The sequence below is a fragment of the Melanostigma gelatinosum genome (assembly GCF_949748355.1).
Source record: "Melanostigma gelatinosum genome assembly, chromosome: 1".
Lineage (NCBI taxonomy): Eukaryota > Metazoa > Chordata > Actinopteri > Perciformes > Zoarcidae > Melanostigma > Melanostigma gelatinosum.
In genome coordinates, this window is record NC_136634.1 from 3,368,985 (window position 1) to 3,383,874 (window position 14,890).

Here is a 14,890-nt window from a genome sequence, read left to right on the forward strand (position 1 = left end):
ACAGGAGTGAGGCCCTTGAGAGCCAGCAAGAAGGACATGGGATGTAACCTTTGGTGCCTGCTTAGTGTTTTGTTTTTATAAAAAGATTGGTACAGAAAATGAAAGATGGACCAGTCAACGAATATGCTTCACTGTACTTAACCTACCCTCTGCTGGGTATCCCCAAAAATCAATGCATGTTATGAGAGCAACTTGTCCGTTTCACCCACAAGGAGCTGCTGGACACCCTTCGGAAGGACCCCGAGGAAGTCAGGAGATCGTTGAGCGAAGCGTTGCGCAAGTCGACGGTTCTGAAGGTTAATGAGACGAAACTGACGCGACGCTACGTCACCCTGCTGGAGCAAGAGCAGCACCTCCGCAAGGAGAACGGCAAGCTGAGGGACGAGAGCAGCCTCATGCAGGCCTCTGTCACCCAGAGGATAGGCTACCTGCAGAGATACAAGGTGGAGAAACCAAAAGTTCAATTCTAACTTTGGAGTGAACAAGAATGCTTTTAGTCCTGCTTAGAACATGGTGTAGTGGTGCAGTTTAGCCTCTTGTGGCTCCACACCTGCCAAAACCTGAACCAGCATACAATGGCCTTTTAATTGTCTATTGCTTTGTCTCAGGAAATGGCTGCATATAAGATAGCAGCACTGCAGAAGGCCTTGGATGATAGTGTGCCCTCATCAGACCTGGAGAGGGCGAACAAACAGTACACAGAGCTAACAGTCAAATACAGAGACATGCTGCAGAGGGACAGCCGCCTGATACAGAGAACCACCAACCTGGAACATCTGCAGGTATTAAAACGCATCAACACACCATTTATTTTTCTTTTTGGCTGTTAACCGTTGACTGACCAAACCATATTTCTTTCATCTTGTTCCCGTCTCTCAGAGTGAGAATGAGTCTTTTCGGGAGCAACTCTCAGCCATGAATAAAGAACTGGAGATCACGAAGGAGAAGCTGAACACTTTAGAACAAGCATGGACCAACATCAATGCAATTGGTAAACTGATGATGGAGCTGATTATATACAGCTCAGTAATCTTTATTCAGAAATACCTTCTAAAACACAACAACAAGGCTACATAGGAACCAAAACATTCCGTGCAAAAGGACTTAATGTTGGAGTCAAATGGTACATCAACACAGCATAGACAGACTGACCGGGCGATTAAAGGAACAGTGCAGTCGTTTACAAGCTGAAGTTCGTGCCGTCATTCTTATCAACAGAACGTTTGCATTGGATTTGGTCACACCACTGGTAACTGTTTATGTTTATTGCATTGTGGGCTTTCGTCCTAATGGGACTTTAATTGACTGTTTGTCCTGGATACCCACAGCGTTGTAATACAGCGAGTGGATCATTATCACAGACATTTAATTCATTCCTTAACTTTGATGGCTTCATTTGATTAAAGCTGTGTTTGAGCAGAACACATGCCTGTCTTAATAATAAGGTTAGTGATTAAAATAAGAATCATAATCATCATGACCAATAAGACTGTTGGCCAGAAGACCACTTGCAAAAAGAATTGGCTAAGAATAGGTGTAGTTAAAGTTGGTGGTTCAAACCAGGACTGCTAGTGAAAATGCACCGAAAGAGGAACAATCACTGAAACTGTTGCATCTGAATATATTTTCTCTTTTTAGTTTTTTTAATGTAAATTATTATGAAACCATTTTAGTTTGATCCGATCTTTACTGCTTTGATGGAAAAAGATAAACCATATTTTAACTTGAGAGTTGATACGAGTTTGTGGATTCCACCCATACAATCAAGTTCCCATCACAAATGTTGTTTTTTTCCTTAAAATCAGGAGGTGAGAATAACATGGACAAGGCGGACAAGGCGTTGGCCAACAAAGAGATGGTATCTGCGGCCAGGCGCATCACCACTCTAGAGATGAAGGAGCTGAATGAGAGGCAGAGAGCCGAGCATGCACACACAATGTATGAGCACATGAGGCACTCCCTTCGGCAGGTGGAAGAACGCAACATGGAGCTGGAGTCCAAGTTTGCAGAGGTATGAGGCCAAAGAAAACAACAGAAGAGTTGCTTTCTGTCACGCTGTTGCTCACGGGGTCTAAGTGACTGATATTTAATGGATAAGGGTAAAAGGCGATATGGTTCACCTGGCAGACCGAGAGGCTGTTGATCATTTCTCAGACGTTTAGTTCATGACCCAGCAAACTCAGTCCGTGCCAGATTCTCACCAGTTTCGGTCATTTGTCCCTTTATAAATTGTCTTTTGAATAATCTTTATTTGACAATTTTATATAAAGAGTGATTTATAAAAAAACAAATGGTATCAAGCTATGTTGTATCCGTTTGTCTTCAGCTGACCAAGATGAACGTGGAGGCCCAGAGGGTGGAGCGAGAGCTGAGAGACGGGCTGGCCGACAGCATCAGCAAAGCGCTGAGCGACGCTGACAGAGCGAGGATCGCAGAGCTGGAGAAGGCCGAGGCCGAACTCCGCATTGAGGTTTCTAAGTACGTTCGGCAAAGTGCAGGCCCGTGATTGATCATCAAGGCTCCTATCGTGAAAGAAATGTTTTGCTCGAGATTACAGTTGCAATCCTCTGTTGGAACACCTGTCAAATGGTTGTCATTCCTGAGATGGACTTCTCGAAGGGGGCGGGTCTATAAGGGGGGATAGCAGGTCAACCTCTTTTTGAGGTGCAGCTCAGCACTGTGTCAAGTTTCTAGTCATAACTGTGTAAAGAACTTTGTGTTTTGGTTAGTCGCCTATTCTATTGGTGAAACATTTAGAGTGTAAAGGGCTTAGAACATCATGACGGAAGTATATGATGGCCATAGCCATACTTACTTATGTCTCTTTTTTTTATTACTTGTTGCTGCACGTTTTGGGGTTGATAGTATTTGTTACACAGACTTGGTGCAAAACTAAACCTTTGATCAGTCGAACGTATAAAAATGGTAAAAATACCACATTAAGACACCAAGACCTCGAGGACCATCATATAAAAAGTCATGCTGGGATTTTTGTATCAAAACTTTTTCCATTAAATTTTTTGGCTGTTGGATGGCCAGCATTTCTGTTCTGGAAACTGCTGAGAAACCCCCTAGTCGTGGCGTCCGAGGGGAGTCTAAGAGGTACAAATGATGTAATGTGTTTGTTTTATTGTTGTTGTTTTGTAAAGGCTCCAAGAGGTGTCTGATGTGGCCATGATGCAGGCGTCTGCTCTGCAGGCCAGACAACAGTCCAAAGAGAAGGAAGTGGAAGCTTTGAGGAGACAAATACTGGACTACCAGGTAATTGGGTGTTGGTGTTTTTTGATTTTCTTAAACTTTATTGAACAAAGGAAGGTTTAATCATCACGTTTTCCTGTTCTGTACATTCAAAGATTGTCCTGTTGCTCATCAACTGAGACGCTTTCATAAGGCTTACTGCCGGATGACCAGTAGTTCTTAATTAATGTCAATGGATTTGCTCTTGATCTTGAGGTCCTTGATGCAGTGTGAGAACTCAACAGATCAGATTATTTACTGCACTTTCTGTCACACTTTCAATTCACAGGTGACTTATTAGAGCTCCCTATGTACAGGGATGGGTCAAATGCAGACGTAAAAAAAAAAATGTATATGACAATAAAAATGGTTTCTTCTTTCTTCTAGTCAAGTCCTGCTTTCAAGAACTATAGTTACGTTACAATGGTTTGCTCCGTAGACGCATGGTAAACATTTGTAAATTCTCTGCCGCTCAATATTGGAATTGTAAAGTATCTGGAAATAAATCAAAACACAAACAACCCCAGTTGTGTAGCAGGCAGTTGCGTACGTTAGTGATTCTGATGGAATAGTTTTCAGCGTGTGTCTTCACCTCTCTCCCTCAGTCACAGTCGGATGAGAAGGCCCTCATTGCGAAGCTCCACCAGCACATTGTGGCTCTGCAGCTCAGCGAGTCAGCTTCTTTGGCCAAGCTGGAGGCTGCCACCTCTCACATCCAGCAGCTGGAGGCCTGCAGGCTGCGTGCCGAGCAGCGGCTGGATGCCAGTGAGCGCACTCTGTTCCTCGCCCGCCAGGAGGGCCGGAATCGCTCCAAGCACCTACGGCAGACCGTCCAGTCGCTGCGTCGGCAGTTTGCCGGAGCGCTGCCGCTTCCCCAGCAGGAAAAGTTCTCTGTGGCCATGGTGAGCCTCCAGGAGGACAGAGCAAAAGCCCAGGAGGAGAAGAGGAAGGCTGAGGAGGAGAGGAGGAGGGCAGAGGGCAGGGCAGAAGAACTGGACCAGAGACTCCGAGGCCTGGAGGAGCTCATCTCAACACTGAAGGACGTGAAAGGGGCCCAAAAGGTCATTTTTGTTGATATATGTATAGATATAGATATAGTAGAATAACACACTGTTTGTCTTGTTAGTCTATTTGTCTGTGCCACATCTTGCCTACAACTACTCTGTAACACTCCCAACAGGTGACTGAGTGGCACAAGAAGATGGAAGAAGCTCGTCTGCAGGAGCTGAGGAAAGGCAGGGAGCTGCTGGTCCAGAAGGAGGAGATCAGGTACCTGAAGAACCTGGTGGAGGAGCAGGAGCGAACCGTCCGCTCGCTGGAAGAGGATGTCGTGCAGCAAAACACGGTGAGCGGAAACAACTCTTGACACTTTTTATACACAATGTGAAAATATGCAAAACTAATTGACAATTTTTTGGTTATTCATAACGATAATAAACAAACACATCAGGGTTATAAACATAGGAATTATGTCTCAATTGACCAATCCAAAGTCCCCCCCCTGTAGTCCTTACTGACGGTAAGCGATGGACGGGTATATTCACATTGGTATCTTTTCCCATATGTCAGCAGCGAACCTGCTTGTCCTTTTCCTAACCTCTTTAAAGTTGCCACAATGTGATGATGCATAATGTAATGTGACATGTTAGTAATGTTACCTTTGAACAGAAGTAGCAGATCTAAGTATATATATAACAGGAAAGAGGACAGGGAACCCAGGTTCTGCCGGGTTCCAAGCGTGCTCAATTGTTATTGGAGCGCAGAGCAAAAACAATTCTAACTTGTTAAGGAGCGTTTCAAGACAGAAGTGTATCAGTGGCGTTGTCAAGATAAATGTCATAAATGGTAATGAAGAAAACTCTTCTCTCTGACCTGTCAAGCTTCAAGAAGAACACCAGCTGGCTTATGATCAGCGAGAGGTGGAGCTGGAGCGTCAGCTGGACCAGTACGAGAAGCACCAGAGTGAAATTCTAAGCGGTTCGGAAAAGGTAAACTGTTGCTTCCAGAGGAAACAGTTCAAGTTATCAGCAACTAAAATGTGATTGTACAGCAACAGGCTGGTGTTGCAGCTTTTGGATGTTACTATATGTTTGGTTGTTTTCAGTACGAAGATGGTACAGGATCCCTACCAGACCCGAGTCTACCTCTTGCTCATCAGTTAGAGTTTGCTCTAGGTAAAATCAGGGAGCACGTCCGCACCATCTTGGGCACACAGGCCACCTGCAACAATCTGGATGAGGTAATAGTATTCAGTCGCGGTTCAGACACTATATTGTATTTTACATAAAGTAAATGCATGTTGTTTGAATTCCACTACCTTCACGTGCAGAAGTTGAAAAAGAAAGAAGCAACTCTGTGGAAGGCAGAGCAGAACATTGTGTCCCGGGATAAAGTGATCAATGAGCTGCGTCTGCGGCTCCCAGCTGCTGCCAGCAGAGAACGCCTGCTAGCTGACCTTGCTAAGCATGAAGAGGGCCAGTTAGACTATCAACCCGCCATCAAGCTAGCTCACCAGACCATCAAAGACCTGCAGGCTCGACTCAACAAAAAAGAGGACGTGCTAAAGAAATACCACAACCAGTTGGCTCAAGCCAGACAGGTACAGTGATGCAACACGTCTCTTCTATTATTCCCACAGACATGTTCGGACCATTATTTTACTGTTGAGTAGTAAAGATGTTACTCATCGTCTCGTCTGTTCAGAAACCTGGCTCGTATGTTTTTAGAAGGTAGACTTGTTGTACTCCAAGTGTTTCTTTGTTTCCTTTAAACACAGGATCAGGAGGAGATGATAAAGAGACACCAGGAGGAGCTGAGGATGTTGCATCAGAAGTTGGACTTGCACACGGACACCTCCCTGCACCGCTTCAAACAGACAGCCATGGTACGCATTACGGCGGGGTATCCTCGCAGACTTACCAATTCCATCTTGATTAGGGACATTTCACTGACGGTGCCAATAATGCTCGGATATGAAAATCTGATAATTAATGCTGTAAATTGTACAAGGAACCCTCTAACCTGCAGCATTATTAAAAATATGATGTTTACGTTGACAAATGAGCCTAAAGCAGTTATATTTACTAACGTGTGTGTGTGTGTGTGTATATAAATATCTGAAATGCAACCCCTGCCCTGCACAGCGAACAAGAGTAGATGAAGAAAACAAGCTGCAAAACGTCACGCGCAAGCATTGATCCTCGCTGTGCTGCTGTGTAAAAATGGCCAAAGCCAGGTTGAAGTGCAACGCATATGTTAAGACGTTTAGCAGGACTCGTTGTGAGAGCAGAGTAACGTGTAGCAGCAGTAACAGAAAGAGACGGCGACGAGATCAGCTGTTGTTAATATTTGAAGCACAGAAGAAATAAGCCGTGAAGCTGTCTTGTGTTATTGTACATAACATTTCACACTTCATCAACCGGTGTTTTATGGGAAAACATCCCGAGTGTGATTCAGATATCCCTCCATGAGTCTCTGAGTGTTTTGTTTAATGCTCCCTCCTTCTCCTTTGTTCAGGAACTGATGAAGAAGCCCACCATCAGGGTGCCAACCACCAAGCATCTGGAGCATCTGGCTGAGTTGGAGCAGACGGTGGCTGAACAGGACATCTCGCTCTCCTCCATCACAGAGAAGCTGAAGCTGGCCACTGCTGAGCTGCAGCGACAGAGGACCGCCATGGACACGCTGGCTAAGAAACACGCTGACGAGATGTCAAAGTGATTATCCCGTCATTAAAGCAGGGTGCTCACCTGTGGAGATTATATTCAAACAGAAACAGCATCCTTTATGTCTTCTTTATCTTAGCTGTTGAGGTGAGCATTAATTAAGGTGATACATTCATGATTAGTGTGAATATTATCACCAGCAGAGAACATAAAGGCTTTTAACAATGTCACAGGCCAACTGAAATCTGCAATACAATATTTATTTGTTGGTGTTGGTGTTAAAATTTCCTGCCAAAACCAAAGAACAACATCCTGCTTGGAACCAATGTTGTTGTATCGGCCAAACTCTCATAAATTGAATGACTCGCCAAAACTGCTGTGTGTGTATAAAAGTAGCAGTGTTGCACATTCGGCAAGAACGTTGTTTCCTCCGTCAGACACTGGTTACCCCGTAACTGTCCTGTCTGAATAAAGCCCTGCCTCCCCCATCTTTAGTTCAATTACTTTCAGTAGTTTTAGACACTTTGGATATTTACAAAAGGTACAGCTTGATATCAAATCATCACTTACAGTAAACTTGGCCTCCGTTTCTATCTTTATCAGTGATACAAACATTCAAGTCTTCTGTATGAGTGATCATGACCACACCTCATGTATACATCATGAGTTACAGAGCACAAGAGGCACATAGTAGAACATGTGCCCTCACTGTATAGAGTCAGTGGTATTAAGTCAAAAATACTCTCTTAACCTCATTATTTTAACAATAAATTGAGATCGTCTAACACAGGGGATTTGTTGCAGGCTGGAGGAGTATCACGCTGCCCAGGTGAAAGCGCTGACTGGTGAGACTGAGGACCAGATGAACCACATGGCCCAGATGGAGAGGGAGATGAACTACCTCCGAACGGAGCTGGCGGCCCAGAAGGAGGCCAACGTCCGCTCCCCCAGCAACACCATGAAAAACCTGGTGGAACGGCTGAAAGCACAGCTCACCCAGAAGGAGAAGCAGCTCAAGGTCCTCCTTTGATCACACATGTTTACTTGGTTTTTTGGGGTGGGGGGGGGGGTTAGTCCTGTGGCCTTGCTAAAATACACAGATTGATTTCTGGAGAATGAGGTGAGGTAATTTTACACCACACACACACAAGTTGTTTGCCAAGTTTATACCAAGAAGAGAGGGGAGAGGAGTCGGTCTATGAAGAAACGATGATGATGTGTGAACTGAAAAACGAGGTCTGACCGCTGCCCTCGTCATACTTACAGCTGGCACCTCCTCTCTTCTCGTGTTCTCAGGCTCTCAGTAAGGCTCTGTTGGAGCTGCGGGCAGAGATGACGGCCGCTGCAGAGCAGCAAGTTATAGCCAGCGCCGCACAGAAAGAGGAGAGTCTCAATGTACAGGTGTTGGTTGACAGACACACCAAAGTGCTGAAGGTGGGTCCCCTTTATCGTAATTTCGTGCTCGTTGTATTTCATTACTGACATTTATGAATAGCTCTTGAGCTCATTTACGGACACAAAAGACGCTTACATTCCGTAAAGCAACATACATGTAATCTACTCCCCTTTTTATGCTCATTGCTAATGAACTAGACTCTTGTGGTCTGTTGATCTGAACGGTAGCTAGTTGTAACACATGTGGGGGTGACTCCCGAATAGTCGACTATTCATAGGTTTGATCTGAGGAGCCTGATTCCACCGCCAATCTCACAGTCAAATCGTGAAATATTGTTATAAAACAAAGGATCATTCCATTCAGGCTATGTGGGGGGCACTGTCAGTGCACTAAATACAACAACTGTTTCTCTCGCTCTCGCTCTCTCTCTCTCTCTCTCTCTCTCTCTCTCTCGCTCTCGCTGACTGTCTCTTGGCTTCCTTATTGTTTCCCTTCTGTCTGTCTGATTGCTACAATGGAGGGAAAATGGCATTAGGACCGAAAGTTCTATTTACAACCACGAAAAGCAAACAGGATTAGAAACTGTCATTCTAAAGATGAATAAAGCTTAAGCAGAGTGGGATCAATGAACAGCAACAACATGACGACCATCAGTAGACGATTGGCAACACTTGACCAATCACATTTGGCTATACACAGACCGCATGTTTGACATCCAGTTGTCTCCAACTGGCCCTTATTCCGTTCATTAATAACCGACACTGCTAACTGGAGGATCAGTCAGATATGCAAAGTCATGCTTTATTTCCATCTTGGCGAAAATGACTGCTGGTTAATCTGTGTAGTGTAGTGGTTGTTTTTTAACAAGCAGCTTCGTTGATTATAGTTGAGTCTTAATATCTAAATATCTTACTGCTAACTTAATAACTTTATATATCTGACTAGTGAGACACCACAGAACTATCTCACGTCTTCCTCTGATTCACGACCTGCTTACATCTCTTACTTAGGAATCCAACACTCGCACACATCTGCTCCTCCTAGCCCTCTACCTATTCCCTTGAGTATCCTCCTGCTGCTATCGCCCTGGCCTCTGTGCACCCTCTTCTGACCAGAGTAATCCCAAGTGAACAGCAAATCGACCGGGGCAGTGCCCAGATGGCACGAAAACCACATTACTGACATTCTTTCACATCATTTTGGGATGAGTTGTGCGTGAGGACAGGCTACGAACGTCGGGTTCCTGTCTTCTAAATGATTGATTTTTGGCTATCCATCAGACCCCCCCCCCTTTATACTATATTTCATCGTCCCCTCTACAACCGTCATCAGCGGGGGCTCCACTGTTGTCTCACAGCTGCCTTTTCCTAACCACGCGGCTCAGCATCCTGTTGCTCCTGCACACAAGCTGTTGACTCTACAACGAGTGAACTTTTCTTTACCTGTGATTTAAAGCATGCAATGATTCATAAGTGCGCATATATACTTAGTATAGGTAACAGATTCGAACAGTGAAGACAGAAATCCGATTATTATTATGAATACAGAAAACTAAAAGATATCTCCAGACTTATCCTTTACATTGTAAAATCCCTCCTCTGACAAAGGTGCGAGTGCAAGAACTTAATGAGGAACTTCAAGCTGCAAAGGACTTTGCCAAAGCAGCCAGAGGCCGGGAGCACACCCTGAAGGAGGAAGTGGACGGCCTGAACCAGGACCTCCAGAGGAGTCTGAAAAACCAGAGACGCCTGCAGGCTGAAAAGGAGGAGAGAGAGCAGGAGATCCAGGAGCTCAAGCAGCAAGTCAAGAGGCTCAACAGCGGCCTTCAGGTTAGCAGATCTCTGAGGATCGTGGGACAACACAACATTCCACTGGTAGACGTTGATCACTTCGGCTTCGACCCCGAGCTTATCTTCTGTTGCTGTTGTTGGGTAAAGGTTTATCCAGTCCCTTGCCCGTCAACTACATGCCGAGGCCTGGTGATAAATTAGGTTAATCATTGGTCCAGTGCTCAAGTGATGAATGAAACAACAGCCACATGACAGCCAATATCAGCATCCCATCATGTGGACAAACGGCAAGACATTTAGACAATTCAGTGAAAATAAATTGAGGAATGCATCGAGAATGGAATCTCACATTCTTTTAAGATTTAAGATAAACTCCTCCAGTGGATATCGGAATTCAATTATACTGCTAACCAGCACCACAATCATGTATTTTCTTTAAAGTTGTTAAAGTCATGTGGCCTCGTTACAGAAATGTCTTCAGTCTGAGATCCTCTCTGATCTCAGTTTTAGATTACATGCTTCCTAACTGCATTTAGGAAAAAGATCTCATTTTATCTTAGGCTAGGAATCAAGCAATTACAAACGTTGGGAATTACCGAGTTAGGAAACATGAGTTAGGATGTCACAGACGCCGTCCTCAATTCAAATAAACTGCAAAGGATTGCAGCACTGTTGTTGGATGAAGAGGTAAACAACATGAATACTCAAACTGCATGTTGACACTTTATATTTCCAGACTGAGGTTGCAGTTTGTGCTACTGAGACGATATTACTGCGATCCATCTCGAGCCTACCGGGACATTCCATTTAAAGATTGAAGTTAATATAAAGTAGGAGGGCTGAGATAAGATGAGACGCAGCCATGAGTTTAGTTGTTCTTCTGTAAGAGGAAGATAGGATGCTTCCGTTCTTTGAAAATGGGTCAAGCAGTTCGGATATATTTCACTCAGGATCTTTATCAGGACTCTGTCTCTCATATCTTTAACATGAGGATGTTGGTTGTGACCATAAAGGAAATGGTCTCCACTGTGTGTTTTAAGAAAAGTGAGGTGTTACGAAAGTCTTTTTCTCTCTCTGTTGATTAGAATCAACCAGAACCAGATGGGAAGGGGTCGACCGTCGAGAATCTGCAGAAGAAGATCAGGCGTCTCGAGTCTGACTTGGAGAAAAGAGCAGAAATGAAAAAGGTTGAGGATGATCATAAAAAGGTTGGAGCATCGAGTCTGTTGTCTTAACGTTGTCATTCGATTGCACGGTCACTTGACGTACGACTTGTTTGTCCGACAGACCAAAGGAGAAATTGTGCGTTGGGAGGAGGGTAAGAAATGGCAGGCCAAGATGGAAAAGGTGAGGAATTCACTGAAGGAGAAGGAACGAGAGAATGAATCCCTGTCGAAACAGCTCAGCACTCTGAAAGAGCTCTACGCCAGGTCAGTGTGTGTGTTATACTGAGGCTTTATCCTCATGCACGTTTAGAGGACAGAAGGACTTCACGTTAAAACTGCAACGTAGAACATTCGGCTCCAAACGACCACACAAGGGACTGAAGGAATAACTATTATAAGGGCTGTTTATGTTTGTCTGTAAAACGATTATTGTTTTATCGACAAACCACTTTAGAACGATTGTTGTGAAAGTAAAAATGACCAAAACTGTTGCAAATGAATTTACTGTTGATGGACTGATGGTCCCAGCTGTCATGATAATGAGAGGGTATGGTAGTCCAGGAGGGAAGGTGGAGGGTTTGGCTGTACAGCTATATACAGAATGTTATGTCCCAAGTGTCCCACCCAGACATGCAGTTGTTTCCCAACTACTTTGTGGCAGCAGCTATAAAGTATACACTGTGTACGAATGTTGAGTGTATGTAACGGTTCTGTTCCATGGAAAACCACAACCACTTTCTGTTTACATACTGTGCTTTACTGTGCACGCAGAGTGGAACAAGAGAAGAGTTTACTGCAGAAGAAGCTGAAGGGCCGAGGTGTGACTGCCGATCAGGTGGCGGGAGTGCGATCCACCGAAATGGAGAAGGAGACGGAAGAGCTGAGGAAGAAGAACTCTGACCTGGAGACACAGATCCTCACCATAAAGTATGTCGCTGTCTTTAAGAGAATCCAAAACAACACACTAGAATCAGGGCTTAAAACAGGATCCACGACGAGTTGTAAAGTTAGGATTGTTAATATATTTCTTATTAAAAAAACACATAAAAGTACGGCTTTTTAAAAAGTGTTGCGTTTAGCTGATTGCAACCCGGTCGATCGAGTCTTCACAACTGGTGTGTCTAAGTGCTCTGTAATTATTTGCTCTGTCTTATCTTATCACCATTATTGGATACACATGATCATCATTTTATGGACTGAGGAATTGCAGAATTATATTCATAAATTACATAAAGTATTTTGCTGTCATCTCGAGATCACAAGACGGTCAACCCCGTTATCAGGAGAAAACAGAAAGCCCTTTGATGCTTATGTTGATCAGAGATCAGGACTGCCGTGCCAACACGCATAGATGGTGTTGTGACAACTGCAGCAACTGATTCAAATGTCAGTGTTCAGTTTCACACGATGCCTTGATTTACTGTTCGGGAGAATCCTCCCAGACAGCCGTAATGTTGAAGGATGAAATGTGATGAAGTGACACTCATTGTTGAGTTCTCTCTCATGAATAATTATGCTGTTCTCTCGAGAAATTGGCCTTTTGTTTTCTCAACATAAATCTACCCGCGATCTTGAGACACCAAAATACTGTTCTGGTGTTCCCGAGATCATGGCATCAGTAAAATAAAAACATCTGCATGTAGTCAACAACTGACAAATCAAATAAAGAACGTTCAATTGAATAATATCTTGACAGACATTATTGTCAGTTTTCAAATTGAATTATAAAAAAATACATAATCTAATCATACATCAATGTTGTTAATCCTCCTGCTATTTCCTTCTGTCGTCTGTTGAACTCATCCAAAGTTATTAAAACACTGAACTTGCAGACAGCGCCAGGCTTTACCTCGTGATGACGCCATGGAGACTGTGACCCTGAGGAGCCGCTACCTGGAAGAGAGACTCCGCTGCGTAGAGAGCCAGATGTCCAAAGAGCCACCATCACGACCCTCTGTACGTACCCATCAACTCCCAAACATCTGGAGTTATGAATGTGCAGGATCTCATTATTATGAATATCCTGATAATTCACATAGTAATATAAATACATGCTGATACGTGTAACGCTGAAACCATTAGTTTACTTTTCTGTCATTTGATTTGTTTTATAAAGTTATATTTAACATTCTAGGCATTCGCTGAAGGCACCAACTTTGGCTCTTGGAGCTTGTGATGGCCATTTTTCTTGTCTTTCGTAGACTAAACAATGAATCGATTTAATAATTGAAAGATGAACTTGGGTCCATTGATAAGGAAAACTCATTATTTTCAGATTCAGAGATTGTGGTACCTCTCCATTCATCACTCTTTACGTTCTTTCTTTATGCTTCTCCTTCACTGGATTTAATCTGACTCATTGCCTGTGAAGGCAAAAGGCTTCTCCTCTTGGCCTTCACATGGGATTTATTCTGTCACTGTTGGTGTTCGGGGTGGCTCATGCAAAGGGAATGCAGCACCCCCTCCTGCTGAAGCTGGTGAAGTCTCTGCTGACCGACAGGTAGCTAGGGAAACCCAAACCAGCTTTGGTGGAGCAGACGATGTTTGCACTGAACTAGAACGATTGAGTCCTAATGTTGCAGGAAACGCAGCAGCAGACCCGACCGGAGAAGAGGATGTGGACACCAATTATGCTCAAGAAGATGAAGCGGATATTTTAGAAATTACACAAGACGCCTCATTTGGTTCTGAAGTGGACGTGGTCGAAGAAGAGGAAGACACACCGACCACGAAAGGAAGTGAGTCCGAACCTGAGGATCCTTCAGGAAGACCAGGATCAGTTACGTCATCCTCTGAGCCAGCCACGACAGCAACCGCCGCTGAAACCGCGTATAATGTTGGTGAACGAGATGACCCCGTAGGGTCCGGAGAAGAAAAGCCACAAGAGGCTGAGCTGAGTGATGAAGTGGTTGAGACTACTAAGGGGGTAACAGAGGAAGGTAATCCTGAGCAGTCCCGCACAGCAGAACCAGATGTGGACTCCGGCTCCATACTGAGCAAGCTCCCACCGAGGTTTATCAGCAAAGAGCGGGATGCTCACGTACGGAAACGAGAGAGCAGATCTCTTAGGAACCAGAAGGTACTCGAGGTTTCTGTAGTCACCCAGCTGAAGTGGTAGTGTTGTGATAGCATTGCGGTAAATGTGTCAGAGCAAAGCTTCATTTAAAGTGAGTAGTAAGTGGCTTGTTATGGACTAAAGATGTCCGTAGTCAGCTGTTCTTTTACACTCTCTTAGAGCTTGTGTGTTTGAAGAGTCCCTCTTTTCCTCCACAGCAGTGTTGCACCCATCGTGGTGCTTTATAAGTTTGCCAGGCTGATAAAATGTCTTTTACTTCCTGTAGACTTCAGGCCGAGGCACCGGCACTCCCTCACAGAGGGATCAGGACTTCCAAAAGGAAAACCTCAAACTGGCCTCTGAGAACCTGGAGCTGCGCTTTCAGCTGGAGCAGACCAACAAAGACCTGCCAAGACTCAAGGTAGCTTAACCTCCATCGAGACGCAGTCATGCCGAGAGTCCGATGAGAGGATCGCTCTCGTGTCTGGAGAGTAAATATTAAGGTGGAGCGAGTCTATGATTAGCTTAGCTTAGCTTAGGAGCACGTGGTTTCCCCATAGTCAGGCTACTTGTTAGCCACT

At 44.4% G+C, this 14,890-nt stretch overlaps 1 protein-coding gene across 1 annotated transcript in view; it reads left to right on the forward strand.

The window, feature by feature from the left end:
- The window catches only part of cep290 (centrosomal protein 290), a 32,749-nt gene that overhangs the window by 12,895 nt on the left and 4,964 nt on the right, over window positions 1–14,890 (forward strand). Inside the window, exons 23-43 of the mRNA XM_079288778.1 lie at window positions 213–443; window positions 609–782; window positions 880–991; window positions 1,806–2,011; window positions 2,327–2,478; window positions 3,150–3,261; window positions 3,843–4,298; window positions 4,418–4,582; window positions 5,118–5,225; window positions 5,342–5,476; window positions 5,567–5,836; window positions 6,014–6,121; window positions 6,754–6,953; window positions 7,707–7,920; window positions 8,199–8,336; window positions 9,906–10,127; window positions 11,174–11,296; window positions 11,376–11,518; window positions 12,026–12,181; window positions 13,087–13,210; window positions 14,596–14,730. Of these exons, the coding sequence (XP_079144904.1) occupies window positions 213–443; window positions 609–782; window positions 880–991; window positions 1,806–2,011; window positions 2,327–2,478; window positions 3,150–3,261; window positions 3,843–4,298; window positions 4,418–4,582; window positions 5,118–5,225; window positions 5,342–5,476; window positions 5,567–5,836; window positions 6,014–6,121; window positions 6,754–6,953; window positions 7,707–7,920; window positions 8,199–8,336; window positions 9,906–10,127; window positions 11,174–11,296; window positions 11,376–11,518; window positions 12,026–12,181; window positions 13,087–13,210; window positions 14,596–14,730 (3,684 nt within the window). The remainder of the gene's footprint in view (window positions 1–212; window positions 444–608; window positions 783–879; window positions 992–1,805; window positions 2,012–2,326; window positions 2,479–3,149; window positions 3,262–3,842; window positions 4,299–4,417; window positions 4,583–5,117; window positions 5,226–5,341; window positions 5,477–5,566; window positions 5,837–6,013; window positions 6,122–6,753; window positions 6,954–7,706; window positions 7,921–8,198; window positions 8,337–9,905; window positions 10,128–11,173; window positions 11,297–11,375; window positions 11,519–12,025; window positions 12,182–13,086; window positions 13,211–14,595; window positions 14,731–14,890) is intronic.